The 17,056-nt window shown below is 38.6% G+C and overlaps 1 protein-coding gene across 2 annotated transcripts in view; it reads left to right on the forward strand.

The window, feature by feature from the left end:
* The window catches only part of lft (Limb expression 1 family member lowfat), a 466,904-nt gene extending 450,400 nt beyond the window's left edge, over positions 1-16,504 (forward strand). The window contains exons 4-5 of one of the 2 annotated variants that reach the window (XM_090389036.1): positions 3,803-3,835; positions 15,185-16,504. In XM_090389036.1, coding sequence (XP_090245162.1) covers positions 3,803-3,835; positions 15,185-15,598 — 447 coding nt within the window. In that variant the 3' untranslated portion in view covers positions 15,599-16,504. The remainder of the gene's footprint in view (positions 1-3,802; positions 3,836-15,184) is intronic. The other variant, XM_090389037.1, reaches the window with a different exon arrangement.
* Positions 16,505-17,056: the final 552 nt, after the last annotated feature.

Here is a 17,056-nt window from a genome sequence, read left to right on the forward strand (position 1 = left end):
CCTTGGTATTCCAATAAATGTGCTAAGGCTGTTCAAGAGAAGAACGTTGCATATCGTAATTGGGTTGTTTCCAATTCTTCAGTTTCATTTTCTTCCTACACCAAAGCTCGCAACAATTGTAAAGCAGTTATTAATCAGTCCAAACTAGATTTTGAACAGCCTAAGAGTAGAAAACCTGCTTCTTGTCCTAATGGTAGCCGAGCATTCTGGTCTCTTGCCAAAGCTATTGGCTGCAATTTATGCCTATCTCTGCTCCCATATCTGTCAAAACCAGATGGTTCCGTTGTCACTTCAGCCAAGGATAAAACTGATCTGCTAGCATCCCATTTTTCTTCCAACTCATGTATTAATGATCTTGGTAAAAGATCATTACCCAACACGCTCCATTCAATGCCTCTTGTGATCTCTGTCAAAAGGATGTCAGAAGGAGTTTGACGAACCTTGACTTGCCCCTAAACTTACTCCTTTCTTATTCCAATGGTGTTTTTCCTTCTGCTTGTAAATTTGTTCATATCCAGCCAGTTCCTAAAAAGGGAGACAAATCCCTCCTATCCAATTATCGTCTCATTGCAATTACTTCAACTCTTTCTAAAGTAATGGAGAAATCAATTAACCGCCAACTCTTAAACTACCAATAAACCTTCCGTCTGATCAACGATCACCAGTATGGATTCCGTCAGTGTCGATTCACTGGTGATAAATGTTTCCCATTTATGGACAAAATAACTAAACAGTTCGGTGAAACCCAAATAGTTGCTTCTGACATCTCAAAGGCTTTCGATCGTGTTTGGTATAAAGGTCTTCTAAACAAGCTTCCATCTTATGGTTTTCCAACTGTTTTTTTTTTTTTTTGTAATTGGTTATCCAGTTTTCTCTCTTATCGCTCACTTAGGGTGATGCCTTCTAACTTCTCCACTAATTCTGTTCTCCTCCAAGGTTCAGTTTTTTCCCTCAACCCGTTTTCTCTTGTATATTAATGATCTTCTTCCATTGACTGGAAATCCTATCCATAGTTTTGCCGATGATAGCATATTGGATTCCACTTTCCACTTTTGAGAAACCTTTCCCCGCTAAATCAGCTTAAACTTCTCATATATACGCTATCAATTCCTTAAATGCCGATCTCCAGGTAATTCTCCAGTAGGGCAAAGAAAACAGTTGATTTCAATCCGTCTAAAACTCATTCTTGTCTTATATCTCGCAAAAAAGGATTCTTCTGCTCCTATGCTGATCTTTGGTGACACTCCGATTTCTAAGCAAAATTATATATCTCTTCTGGGGATTACCCTGACTTCTAATCTCTCTTGGCACAAGCACATTACAAATATTTCTTCGTGTGCATCTAAAAAAACTTGGTTTTCTCTTTCGCTCTCGGCGTTACTTTTCTTCTGAACAGCTGTTTACTCTGTGCAAATCGCAAATCCGCCCTACCATGGAATATTGTTCCCATATCTGGGGCGGTGTCCCCAAAACCTCTCGCAGTTAGGTTAATTAATGACTCATCTCTAACAGAGTCTCTCCACTCTGTGTCTCATAGACGTACTATTTCTGCTGCATGCCTTTTCTACAAATACTTCCATGGGCACTGTTCTTCCTAATTGGCTTCTATAATTTCCGCTCTCTCTTTCAAAACAGTCCGAACACCTGCTGCCAACATCCATTTACTGTCCAACTTCAAACTCACAGAACCAACTTTTCATCTTCCTCGTTTATTCATTCAACTGCTATTTTCTGGAACAACCTTCCTTCATATGAATTTTTTGAAAATTACCGTCTACGGAAGTTCAAGTCTAATATCAACCAATATGTTCTTTCGTCTTCTCAACCCCCAACCCAAGCACGGTACTAATTACGATAGGTTCTAATACCTCTCGTGTTTAAGGTTTTCATAAAAAAATAATAATAAATAATAAAGGTAAGTGTTATTAACTCATTAAATAAAAGAATCAGTTAAATTATTCAAATATCTTAGAGAAAAATACAGTAAATATTAATTTTTAAAATCATTAAAAAATTATTGGATTAATTACCCAGGTAACATGTTTCCTAGAAAAAAATTAAGTGGAGCAGAATATAAAAAAGAACAGAAAAACAAAACAAGAAGGAAGTACAGTACTGTATATTAAAGTATTGGGAAAGTACTAAAACTTTTGCACATGCGAAAAATGTGATGGATCGGAGAAAATGTTTGATTATGATAAATTAATAGAACATCCTATAGTGCAGCACGAAAATTATTCTTCTAGTGGATGTGAAAAAACAGAAGTAGTGGATGAAAACATTCCCATAGAAGACATCAAGGATCCTGGTCGTTGGCCCAAAATTTTATCAAGAAACTCAATAGACATGTTGGTGGAAATTGGACATAAGCAAGTGAATAATGTTTCATTTCCTTCGAATAAAATGGACGATTTTCAAGTGCATATTATACATGGACATTAGCAAACAAAGAAAAGGTAAATCATGACTGATTAATATATTCACTTTTAACAAATAGTATACAAAGAAAGGATAGAATTCCTGGGATGCTTGGTTCCTGGGCAACGCGACGCTGTCATTCCCTCTCGCTAGTGGACGAACCCATCGCTAGGCATATAGGTACATATAGTTACCTAGGTATATAGGTACACTGCATCACTTTATTCGCGTAGACGGTGATTCGATGTCAGTATGGATAAATATCGTGAGTTCAACAGACTTTAAAAGGGGGATGATATTGGGTGCCCGACTCATGGGTCACTATCCATGAGGTGGTACAGAAATGGCACTATCCCCGTTCGACAGTATCAAGAGTGTATCGGGAATACGCCATTTCCGGAATAACATCTCATCGTGGACAGCACTGTGGGTGGAGAAAGGTGGTGGATGAACGTGGCCGTCGACGCCTGTCTCGGATTGTTTCAGCCCACCAAAGAGCGACAGTGGCACATATCACCGCCGACTTCAACGAGGGAGGTGCCAGAAACGTCTCCACCAAGACCATCATGCGATCATTAGTCGCAATAGGTAATGGGAGCCGCCGACCCACCAGAGTCCCATTGCTAACACCATGACACAGGACTGTACGCCCCAAATCAGCGAAAGAACATCAGCACTGGACGTTGTATGATTGGAGACGGGTCTCCTGGTCCGATGAGTCCCGTTTCCAGCTATTTCGAGAGGACTAGAAGGTGTGTATCTGGCGGAAACTGCTGGAAGCTACGCTTCCGTCATGTCAACAAGGAACTATTCAGGCAGGTGGTCGGTCGGTAATGGTCTGGGGCGTGTTCAACTGGCACACGTTGGGACGGTTGTATGTCTAGACGTATCTCTGAACGGTCCAGGTTACGTGTCCATCCTTGGAGACCAACTGCATCCCTTCATGGTAATCGTGCATCCACAGGGCAATGGATTCTTCCAGCGGGACAATGCGCCTCCCATAGAGCCGTGGTGGCTGGAACATTGCTACGCCTCTGCAATCTTTATGAATTTATAAAAATTATTATTGCAACGGTCTACGATTTGCATATATTTATTAATAAAATAATTTAAACAATATAATGATATAACAAACAAAAATATCAAAGAAAAAGAAACTTACAAATATTCGTTTATATCTACAGAGAATTTAATTCTACATAAACTAGAAAGAAAATATATATGACTACAAACTACTATAACTACAAAAACTAGAAAACCAGATAGTTTATGCTTATATATCTAGTATAAAATCATAGAAACATAGTACTTTTAACATTATAACATAAACTAAAATTATGCAATAAAGGTGTATTATTTTGATTGAATTTTTCTCGCTTTGAAGGACCTTTCGCAAGACGCTGCTGTTACAGGCATGGTAAGAAAAATTCTTAGCGCTATTTCTATATTTCCATAAGATTCTATTAGACAATAACTCATGAATGAATTGGATAAGTTGTAAAGGGGTTAGATTTTATATCCTGCACAATTGGTAAAACATGATTTTTCAAATATCTGTTGATATTTCAAGAGATATTTGAAAAAATTTGTTTGTCCTCCAGTGCTAACCACTGGCGGACAAACCAAAAAGCTCAGAGGTGTGATGTCACAAAACGGGCCATACTTTTTAGAAGTTTGTAATTGGAGTTTCTGTGTTATTTTCGAAATCTGTAAAACACTGTTCCTCCCTGATTATTTTTTTTTTTTCGTAAGTGATTATAAATCCCCAATTTATAATTTTTTTCACTCTAACAAAAATTTCTGGAATCATAAGTAACATTTACAAAGATAATGCAGTATTTCTTCTAATAAAATTTTTAAAGATGGCTGCATACGTTCTTACGTTCCACTTACATTTTGGAACGGTAATCCCTTTAACCCTTAAATTTCGCTTTCTAATTGCTTAAATTATCTAAAGGCCAGAGGCAGAAACAAAGCATACAAAGTTAATTCTCTCTTAATCGTTCCTTATATGGAAATTTTCTTCATTCTACAGAAACTTTTAAATATAATTACCAAAAGGAATTCAAAATATTCACTATAAAGAAGTTTGTTAAACACAGGTCCGACTGTAATTAAATCAAAAATAAAGCAATTTTAAAATATATAACTGGTGGAATGCGCCCTTAAAATGCTGCACTTGGGACTGATGACTCGCAAGCCCCAACCTAGTTCCGGCTCTGGAACTCGTTAATTAGCCCGACTATTACCTGTTAATACGGGACTGGTGTGACATAGATGGAAGCAATATCCACTAGATAGATAGATAGATAGATAGAGAGAGAGAGAGAGATAAAAAAAAACAGTGATTATAACCACCGGGTGGAAAAGGTCGGGTTCGAATCCCGTTAATGATGCAAAGAACTTTTATAGACTTTTTTCACTCCGTGGCTGAGTTAATTAGTCTCATACATGGATAGAAAGGTTTTCTCTCTCAGCAACTCGCAATTTCATCCAGCAAAACAGGCAAATCGACCAGAGAACACACGCATTTTTTTATTATTATTATTATTATTATCTGTTTATTTCCATAAGGAAACCACCCCGGGACGGCAAAGTTCCAGGAGGGTGCTAAGTACATATCAGGGTAAGAGATACTACGTGCAGTGGGTTACATATACTGAACACGTAGTCTCGTCCCAAAATATTATATACACATTTTAGGTTTAATTTACACATTAATCATTCTGTACAAACATTCTACAACTCATATATTTACAATTCACTAATAATTCCATCTATAACTTACATAACTGTTACAGAAGGTATATTTTTCCAGTCAACAAATTATTATTGTTCTTAAAGCAGAAAGTTTCACTTTTATTCACAATTCTCTGGTACTTTGCAGCCAATTCATATTTTGGTAAGTCTGTACGAATTCTGAAAGATCTCTTTCCGGTATGCTGCATCCTCACACAGTTTTTCGGCATCTATGTGTAGTGAGTTAAATATTTTCGCTGCATTTGATGGGAAGAATCTTTGCAGGCTACTAAGATTGTTCAGGACTGAACGCAATGGATTATTTACTTCTCCGCAACGTCTAGCAATGGCACGCGGTTTGACTAGAATATTATCCAGGACTGGAGCATCCACTCTGCCTGTGAGCATTTGTGCGAGAGTGTGAATGTTCCTGTTAATTGTCCGCTGCATCCAGGGTGTGATGTTAAGGTTTGAGTAGAGAATGGCCCTTGAGATAGTAAAAGGGTGGCCAGCAACTCTGTTAAGCCATCGCAAGAACTAGTACTCGATCCCAAGGACGGACTTATAATGTGAATCTGGAGCTGAAGACCAGATTTGCGAGGCATACATTGCAATTGGCAGGACACACATTAAAATGTACTTGGTCGCTAGCTGAGGATCCCTAATTCCTACCAGTTCCTGTCTAGTAGCCCATAAAGCGGCGAATATTTTTGTCTTCATATGGGCGAAGTGTTAAGCAAAGGTGAGTCTGTCATCCCACTTAAGACCCAGGTCCAGGTGAGAGTGCACTTTTTCCACACTAGACCCGTTCACAGTGATCGAGATGTCATTTTTATTCTGCTTGTAAGTTATGGTCATTTGGGCAGACTTCTGTGCATTAATACGGAGCCCGATGCAATCCAGGTAGCTCTCAAATTCTCGGATTGTGCTATTTGCCATCTGGCAAATACCTTCTGCTGATTCATAGTCTTTGGAAGTGATGAAGAATTTTACATCGTCAGCATATGTTATAAAATTGTAGTACCGTGCAAGAAACGGCTCCAGGGCGGCCGCGAAGAGGGTAGCCGAAAGAACTCCCCCTTGTGGCACTCCTTGCGAGATGGTAAAGCAAGATTGTAGCTTTTGGTGCCTAACAGTAAGTTTTCTATGTTCTAGCAGGCTGGTTATTATAGTTAACAAATTTCCTCTTACATTAAAATAATTCCTTAAAATCGCAATGAGCGCTGGAATTGAGACGTTGTCGTAGGCTGCGGAGATATCCAAAAAAATAATATAAATTTGCTTTTTTCATTTAGTGCTTTCTGCACGCGAAAAAGGGTTTCCAGTAAGTTTGTTATTGTTGATCTACCCGAAATAACTGAGTGCAAATGTGGTGGTCTATGGCTGAAGCAGTGTTGATTGATGGTGGGAAGCAGCGCTTTTTCAAATACCTTCTGTAGGATGCAACTAACAGAAATTGGTCTGTAATCCTTAGCCAATTTTGGGTGTTTAATCTTTGGTATTGGGGTTACAATGTAATTTTTCCAAGCTTGCGGGAAAGCTCCTGACCTGATGATTTCCTGATAGATGTGCAGTAATAGATCTATTATAAATGGGCTACTTATTTTAAGGATGAACATTGGAAAGTTGTCTGGTACAACAGTGGCCTTATTGGGCAGATCGTTGATTGCTTTCATTATGCTCTCTTTGGTGATTTGTATTTCACTCAAAGGAGGTCTTGATGGTTCCTCTCTTGCCGAATGGTTTCGCTTGTTTAAATCTTTCAGGAATTCCAAAATTTTGTTACCATTATCAGTGTTCTCAATTTGATTCAGTCCATGCAGGTTACTAAAAGTGTTATTAGCCCATTCCATGAAAATGCATTCGGTCATATTCTCTCTGCTATTTCTATTGCTAGTAATTCTTTTTGCTCGTTTTAGTTTGTTATGAATAACACTGCAGTGTGCCTGTCGCTTTGCTTTGATAAAATGTGCTCTTTCCTTCTTATAACGAATGTGATCGAAGGGATGACCCGTTCTTTGCCATTTTCTATACAGTTTTTGCTTCCTGAGGAACTTGCTTTCAGTTGTGGATTAAACCATTCTTTTGTTCTCTCAGATATTTTGATTTCTTTGGCTGCTCCTTCCAATGCTGTTTGGTATAGCTTTTTAGTGATCATATATGGACATAATATACACTGAAAGGACAGAATTCGTGGGATACCTGGTTCCTCGGCAACGCGACGCTGTCACCCCTCTCGCAAGTGGAAGAACCCACCGCTTGGCACGTATATAGATACACTGCATTCACGTAGACAGTAATTCGATGTCAGTATCGATAAACGTCGTGAGTTCGACTTTGAAACAGGGATGATAATGGGTGCCAGACGCATGGGTCATTATCGCAGAGATGGTACAGAAATTGCACTGTCCCCGTTCGACAGTATCAACAGTGTATCGGGAATACGCCATTTTCGGAATAGCATCTCATCGTAGACAGCGCTGTGGGCGGAGAAAGGTGTTGGGTGAACGTGGCCGTCGACGTCTGTCTGGGATTGTTTCAGCCAACCAGAGAGCAACAGTAGCACAAATCACCGCCGACTTCAACGAGGGTGGTGCTAGAAACGTCTCCACCAAGATCATCAGGCAATCATTAGCCGCAATAGGTTATGGGAGCCGCCGACCCACCAGAGTCCCACTGCATTGTCCTGCTCTTCCAGCAGGACAATGCGTTCCCCACAGAGCGGTGGTGACTAGAACATGGTTCTAAGAGCATTCCGCAGATTTTACCACCATGCAATGGCCTCCCCGTTCACCGGATATGAACCCTGTGGAGTATTTTTGGGATGCTGTGGAAAGGTCCATTCGAGTTTTGGATCCCCACTCAGGAACGCTATGAAATTATGGACAGTTCAGCAAGCATGGATGGAAATACCTGTGGAACGCTTTAGTGAATTAAATGATTTCTGTTCACTCAGTGTACGTGGGCTTATAATTTCGGTCTTGGATGGAACTAATATGGAAAAAAAAAAAAAATCTACTACAAGACTATTATATTTAGGCCACGAATAATTAAATTCATCTGCCGCACTGTGTGTCTTATGTCTGTTAATTGCGTGTGTTCTATGGTCGATTTGTCTGATTTGCTGGACGGAAAACCCCAGTTTCTGGGGGAGAAACCTTGCTATCTACGCCTGAGACCGACTAACTCAGCCACGGAGTGAAAAAAAAGTCCATTAAAGTTCTTCGCATCATCGACGAGATTCGAAGCCGGGCCTTTTCCACCCGTGTGGGGAAGACGGTGACGATACCACTGTGCTACCCGCGCAGACTGTTTTAGGGTAACAAGTACAGCATCAAATTATTGTGTACTACAATCGGCATAGCAGAAAATACAAAAGTGTTCAGAGTTGAAGACAATGGCGGCGGCGCCTACTTTACGATCATCTATGGAGACACAGTATACGTGGAAACCTGCTGGGAGTGCAAGGGGGGAAAGATTCTAGGTGCGTCTCCTTGTGGCGCTATACAGTGTTTGCCCTAATGGTATGCCATTCTTTGGTGTTCCCTGCATCTCCTTGTGATGCACTGGAAGCTAGTTTTCTGCCTACACTTAAGTTGCATCTCATTTTCTGCAATGATCGTTGGATAATTTCCAATTCATGTATTTTACTTAATTGGTTTTCATTGTGTTGCACAGAACTCTTTGTTCCGTGCCTCTTTCCATGCTTAGTTACTGCACCCTCGGGTGCAGTATTTAAGGTGTGTTTTGCGCTCATAGATAGATAGATATGATAAGCATCAGCCCCATTGATGATGGATCGGTTCTATTGGCTGGTTAGCAGCCTTCGAAACGGAAATTACTTGAGACAGGACAAGCACGGAATGTAAGGCAATCGTTTCGAATAATGATGGGCGCTTATCCTGTTGAAACCATGGTGGGTGGTTTGTAATATGAATGTCATGCTTTTTTCGGATTTTTGTGGGCTGACCATGATCATAAACATTGTTCTTTGGAAACTGCCACAGGCGTTTCAAATGGTTAGTCTGATGGTGAAAAGTTCTGGCTCCTGGTTACACACCTATGGGCTACCTGACGAATGAATGGCTGTGATCCTGCTTTGGTTAGAGTAAAATCGATGTACAAGTGAGGGGATGCTATCTTGTGGCACTTTAGATATAAGATCGGAAGTTGTGTGCGACTGGGGACTATATCTTACAGTGATATACGATATATCATACAGTGTTTTCCTACATGAACTGAGGAGCCAACTATGAAATTGATCTCAATGCATGAGATAGGAGCAGCATTTAGGGGCCAGACTTCACTTTAAATTTGTGATCTATCGCCCTTGAAGCACACCTGTCGTCTCCTTCGGTGGATTAGACCACCACGGCGAGCCTACCGCTTGTGATGGCGACAGTTGAATAGCGAATCGTTGCTTTGCTTCTTCAAGATGTTGGTTTGGACAGATCTGCCACTGAGCTGCGTATTCCTTAATAGTTAATTATATAATATCGGTGTAGATACACCATAATTAATCCATAAAATTAAACTACGTACGTAGTGTAAAGGCATCGTTTTAATTATATCTCATATTATATAGTTCATTTAAACCCATATGGAATTATGCATTTAGTATTTAAATACTTAATAGTAAATGAAAGGATGCCACATCCCCTGTTCATTCCATTACTGCATGGATTTGTATATGAATTGCGTTTCTACAGGGTGTTTCATAAAGGGCGCAACCCTAAAATGAAGAAGGTAGAACTTACGGGCAGGCAAATGTTATGTCAAGTTTGAAGTGTAGGTGGAAGCACTGCACCCAATGTTACCAGAGGTAAGCAGTTGAATGACCGCGACATGCATTAGTCTCGGTCAGGCATCCAGTCCGTTGTGTTGTGTCGGCCCTATCGTTTTCCAAGATTGTGTTTATTGTGGAGTCTTACTTCGCGTATAAATCTTATAAGCGTGTGCAAGACGAGTTTCAGATGAAATTTCCTCGGTCGTTTGTCCCCAACAAATCAACAATATCGCGTATAACTGCGAAATTTCGTGAGACTGGGAGTGTGGAGGACAAAAAGAGCCCAGTCCGGCCATCACTGTTAACTGCAAATGTTCTGGATGATCTGAATGAACGCTTAACCCGCTCACCAAGAAAATCGCTTAGGAAGTTATCTTCTCAAACCGGACTGTCACCAACTACTGTTTTTAGGGCTACAAAGAAGTTAAAATTGCATGCTTACCGTATTGGTGTCGTTCAGGAACTGAAAGGACCTGACCATGAAAAACGTGTACGGTATTATCGATGGTTTCGTTCTTTTGTTGATGAAAATGAAATTGAGGTGTTGAATCGTGTTTATTTTAGTGACGAGCTTGGTTCCACTTGGATTGTTATGTGAATAGTCAGAACAGCCGAATATGGAGCAGTGAAAACCCACATGCGTATCACGAACGATCATTACATCCCTGAAAATTGGAGTTTGGTGTGCCATCTCGCGCCGTCGTGTTATAGGGCCTACATTTTTTAACAAAACTGTGGATGGAGAAGTTTATCGTGACATAATCCAACAGTTGCATTGTTGGAGGTAAATAAACGAGAATGTTGGTTTCAACAAGATGGTGCGACCTGCCATACAGCAAATGAAACGATGGCCATGTTACAGGAATTTTTCGGAGATCGCTTGATCTCAAAAAACTTGTGGCCACCAAGAGTAATATCTCCAGATTTTTTTCTTGAGGGACAATTAAAAGGTGAAGTGTTTCACAACAATCCTCATACTCTTGACAAATTGAAGGCTAACGTTGAAAAAAAGAGATTGCAAACATTACGTAAGGTGGCTGCAAATGTCATGAAAATGGTACAAACCTGCATCCAGGCGAGTGGAAACCATTTCCAACACTTGTTGTAAAGGTTGTGTAATTTATTTTCCTTTTGTGTGATTTGTTGAAATTCCTATAATACGGGTGCGTCCTTTATAAAACACCCTGTATTTCCTGTGGTGAGGTAAAGCAGCTAAAATTTTCGTTGTGAGACTTATCCTGTAATCAAAACCATCAGACTGATGATCAGCTTTAGTGCGACATAGCACTAAATTCATTATATGAACTAGTTCATATAATGAATTAGTTCATTCATTATATGAACTAATGAATTGACATATCCTCCAAATTAAGGGTATTGATGTTGTTTTGTTATTATCCGTAAGCTTGCAGAAGATCCCTGCCCGTCTCCATGTGCCAGGAATGATAAGCAACTAGTGGTAATATATGTTTTCTTAGAAATTTCCTGTACAGTACTGCAATAGATTGTGGGTTTGCCAGGTAAGCTGGTTGATCCTCCTTCTTTAATAAATAATAAAAAAAAAAATTTTAAAAAACACAAAATAACCAAGTCTGCGATGCACGTATCCTCCAGGGTTTTTGAGAATAGCAGCTGTTCAATTGTGTCCAGTTTATTGCGGATCGACCTGGAATTTTGAAAGAACCTGTAGGTCGAGGTCATTTTCAATGACTTAGCGCCACAGCACATAACAAAACAGCGTTAGAACTCATTCATTAATCAGAGTTAAACTTAAGTGCACAAAAGTAACACGCAATCAGTTCACTCACAGCACTATGACTTAGGTTCATCGTATTCAAATATGTTATCCACGGCTCTGCATAAATCGTTAATATCTTTTATTATTATTAAATTCAATTACAATAACAAAGCATACTTTATTTTTACCTTGATTTTTATTGGCTGAAACGCAGTGTATACAATCTCGCCTAAAAGTTTGGAATCACGTTTCATTTTTCTTAATTTCAAAGTTTTTATTAAAATAGGAAGGATCAAATTTCATTAAATTAGCCAAATTTTTAATAAAAATTTTCCGCTCTGTATAAAAATCAAAAAATTAAATAATATTTAAGAAATTGATAGATCTATTCGAGAATATTCCAGAAATAAAATTAGTAAAGTAAATTTTTAATGCTTAATAAAAAAAATAATAAACTACTTTGTAGTGTGTTGTGCTTTTTTTCCCCTTATATCAAAAATTTACATGGTCATAGCTAATTAAAAAAAATAAATAAAAATAAAAAAAAGAAAACTGTTACCGTACGTTGATACCAAACTTTTAGGTGGGAGTGTATTATAGTAGAAGATAATTACTGTGAACGTATCGGTACTCCGGTGACAGTCAAACTTTTGTCATCGGTTAAATCCCAAGTTCGAAAATCAAGGATTTACTGTATTTAAAATATTTGCAAGAGAGAACTGTTTACATTTTACAAAAATCACAATTCTACAATGGTTTTATGCTTCATGGTTTTAGATTGAATAAAGATTTAATCAGCTGTTATTAGATACCACTGCATCTTGGTTGGCGCCTCCGTAGCCAGGTGGGAAAGAGCAGCAGTGCGTAGCACACGCTTCTTGATTAGACCGGGGTTCGAGCCCGTCACCACCAAATACGGAGGATGCGGAAAGGTCAGGGAATGACCACCGCATATCCCGGAGCAATATGGCCTTAGCTGCTAATGCTCCTAAAAAAAAAAACCAAAATAAACAAAGCATCTTGGTATTACACCTTTCTGCCTAAGTTGCTAATACCTTTTTTTAAATCAATAGTAATGTGTTTGTTTCAGGAAAGGTTTGCTTTCAATCGTTTTACATATAGTTCCGTCTTCTTTACTCAAGAAGTTGAGGCACAGCAAAACCCAATAAACATTCAGTTTCCTTCGGGATACATCACATAGGCTCTTCGCACTGTGTAGAGTGCACTGACAGTATTTCACTGGGTCTATTTCCATTTAATTTAAAAGGTTTACACTGATGCTTGAAAAAAAAAAAAAAAAATTCCTTAGATACGAGAGGCTCATAAACGGTAGATGGGGGTGTTGCCAAGATTGCGTACGGCGTGAAGTAGAAACAAGAGCTTGACTACTTGGAACATATGCTTCGGTAAGAAAGAGGACACTGTTGGATGCTACTGTTTAGATTTGCATGTTATACAGCCTTGAAAATGAAGAGGTTGCTCATGACCCTATTCATTCATCTCATTATCCAGTACGCAACTACGAGTAATCTGTTTAGATACGACGGTATGGGCAGACGACTACACTGAAGAAACCTTTAGCTCTGTCAGATTATTGCTGTTGTTGTTGTTTGTGGCAATCGCAGCCAACCCATGGCGACCCCATCGTATTATATGTTACGGTACCGCATCGATAAAGGCCAATCAGTGCAGTAGTGTATCTGTCCCGTTGTGTAGTGCTGAGTAACCGGCCATTTAGTCCAGGAGGACGCAAAATTTACAGCCGAACTATTCTCGCGTTCAGGTCTGTTCATCAGCCTACTGTCTTCAACACTTAAAGTCAACAAATTAATGATAGAGATTAGATGCATGTCCTCAAGTGAAGTGTGAAGTAGGCGGCATTATAGAACACCACATATTCCATGCATTAAAGAAAAATCATAAACTGCCATTGCTCACAACGCAGAGTACGTTTTCGTAAATTATACAGCATAACATGAATAGGTGACTCAGCTATACCTTTAAATTCAGAGACAGCTGGGACAGCTCTTTCGTATATAAAAGGTTTTTCATCAATGGTCCATTAGTGGTCCCTACGCTCTTTCCCTATACTTAAAAATATATTAGCAACTTAGAAAGAACCGTGGATAATGGCAGTTGTTCCAAAAATTATTGAACAATACCGCATATAACGAAAAGTCAGTAAACTTTCAAATTTTTTTTTCTGTATCAGATTTTTAAGTTCATTGCAGACTGATCTATTCTTGTGATGCTATAACAGTTTACAAAAAATTAGCAACTAAAGCAGAACCGTGGATAACAGTATTTGTCTCTCGGTTGAACATCCAAGCCTCAGCGCCCAGCACTCAACGCTCGGCCTTCAGTGAGAGCAGAAGTTTCTCTATTATCGAAATCTAACGCATGTAAAGCGTACAAATTTTGACTATACTGTCTTGGTTTTTTGAGCCGTGAAGAAGATGAGGTCTTTTACAAAGAGGAGGAAGAGTAAACCTCTGTTTCCGGGTCATAGACATACATCCACGATTCTTCACCTGTAATGATGGAAAAAACAAATGTGAGACAGCATCTACGGTTGATGAAGATTCTGAAATGCGAGAACAAGCCTCTCTATGTGATCATCAGTGACGATGCGAGGCTTAGCTGAAACGCTTTGCATTCCCAAAGCTTACGTTAAATTCAATGATATGTTTCCATGTCCAATAAGAAATACTAATTTCAGTAGCAAAGTCGCGGATGGTTTAACATCGATCACCGCGATCAGATCACGACCACGAGCAATTGAAACTGATATTTTACGCCCACGGGTGGCCACAGAGATCATCTTCAATGAGCAAGAGACCCTTTTTAAACTTTGCGGAAATTATTCTAACGAGACGGCATCTCTCTTTTTTCTTAACACATGTTCTGGGTTTCTGTTGCGCTTTTCCCTAATTTGAAACAAAGTTGATACAAATTCAGTGCTCATTAAGATCAGTTATTTTAAAATGCAACGAAACACATAAAAACACCTATTCAACACGCCTTAATTCAGACTACAAGTAAACGGGTAATTATTCATGTGTTATGTATAGAAATTCGCAACTCGCTACGAAACCATAATTCAAAGATACGAAGTCAGTCCGTATGCTTTCTGAGCACACCTCGTATACCTTAGTGTTTTAAAATAATTTCGATAATAAAAATCACGTCAAAGCAATTTGTCGTTTGAAGAATACAAATACACTGTAGTTCTCATCTTTCAAAAAAAAAAATAGGGCGATAAATATCAACTTTGTACTGTATATTAAAAATGTGGAGAACTTTGAAAGGGACAGATCTAAACGAGGTAGTTATTAAACATAAGAAGTATCACCCGTTAATTTTGCTTAACACTTTGTGAAAGTTTTATAGGAAGTATTAATTCTGTGTGTACATTTTCTATTTTGTGTATATATTAATGAGAATTGTTGAATAACATTATGTTGGTAACCAGTTCTGGACTTTTTTCTTGTTCTTATTTTCAGGGCAATTCAGAAGATGCAGATCGAACTAACAGTGGTATCGAGGCATTTCGCTTTATGCTAGAAGCCAACAAGAGGCGAACTATGCTGGAGTTTCAAGAGCTAATGACTGTCTTTCAGCTACTGCACTGGAACGGCAGTTTAAAGGCTATGAGGGAACGGCAGTGTTCGCGTCAAGAAGTTGTAGCACACTACTCGCATCGTACTTTAGACGATGACATGCGTTCCCAGATGGCCCTGGACTGGATAGCTCGGGAACAGGAAAGTTTAGGGATGATAGCCAGGGAATTGTCCAATGCTGAACGAGAACTGGAAGGTGCACGTTTAGCAGGGCGAGAGTTAAGGTTTCCCAAAGAAAAAAGAGATATCCTAATGTTAGCTTGCAATCAAGTAAACACAGTCAACGGACTAAGCTAGAAGGTTCTGTGCCACCTGTTCATATTTGTAAATAATGTATATATCATAGCCCTGTGCTGCAGGAAGATACTAGTGCCATTTAGCGGCGAGTTCGTCTCGCGTATTGCTTGTCTGAGGTGTTGTATCGTAAACGTTAAGCATCGCTGTCAGTTATTACAAAAAACGTGTGAAACAGATTAAGTTAATGTAATAGTGCTGTGCGTGTTTATACGGAAATTTTGTTCCTCCTCGGAAGTGCAAATTACTTAAAACTGGAATTCAGTTGGAAAATGCCAAATTTACTCCTCAGAATCGCCGTTCTTAGATCAGTCAAGCGTACTGTATTCGGAATATACTCTTCTTGAAGTCACAGAGTAATAGTTTAATGAAATTCCTATAAAGGTTTCCGTGGTCCTACAACTATAAAAGTTTCCGTAGCTTATTTGCAATGTGCTGAAGCCAGTGTATTCATCTCTTCCCATCCTTACTCGTCCTCCTACAAGGCATTGCTCCAATCGGTGTATAGTTTAATATAATATTTAGGAGTAATTAGTCTGGTGCCACCCGAAGCCCGAAAAAACACCAGAAACAAAAGAAAAAAATGCTTTTTAAAGAAAATGTTTATTGTGATCCTTAGTGGGAAAAATCATAATATACTTATTTGATGAAGTAGTGATTTTTTGTGATCCCCATTCTAGACAGCTGACTTACTCGATATTAGGAAGATGTAAACGCTATATAAATTATTCACATGTATAAATGCTACTCGGCATGCCTAAGAACTTGTGCTAAAACAGCTGTTGTAAAGGTAGATGGGCAAGGTATAGAGAGTCATTCTTTCCTCTGTGATCGTTGCTAGATCGATATGCAAGGCAACATACTTTGCACTGTGATAGTCTGTATTTAAAAAGTTTATTTTCTATTGATTGTGTCCGTTATCGCATGAGTTCTTGTAATTCACCTGTACATACTTCACCATTTTCAATATTCTTACTGGCAGACCACATCAGGTACATAATTGAAGCCCATTCATCTTTGTTATCATTTAATTCTATCATTTAATTTTTCTTCTGCTGAATAGTTGGCATGTTTATTTCGAAGGATTAAACATGTACACTCCCGCCTAAAAGTTTGAAATCACAGTGTATGACAACAGTTTTTGTTTTTATTTATTTATTATTTTTTTATTTATTTATTTATTTTATTTATTTATTTATTATTATTATTTTTTTTTTGAAATTAGTTGTGACCATGTAAGGTTTAATATAAAAAGCAACCCACTACAAAGTATATTAAGATTTTTTTATTAAGCGTCGAAAAATTTACATAAAAAAAATATTGAAATGTTGAAATATTGAATTAATATTAACAAACTACACTGATTTTTCTTCGAATTATCCTCTACAAGATTTTTATCACTGAAGTGACATTCTAGACACACAGAGTGACATTCTAGCGAATAATTTTATAATAGTGTCC

This window comes from Mastigoproctus giganteus, chromosome 14 (assembly GCF_048544385.1).
Source record: "Mastigoproctus giganteus isolate SK-2022 chromosome 14, ASM4854438v1, whole genome shotgun sequence".
NCBI classification, from domain to species: domain Eukaryota; kingdom Metazoa; phylum Arthropoda; class Arachnida; order Uropygi; family Thelyphonidae; genus Mastigoproctus; species Mastigoproctus giganteus.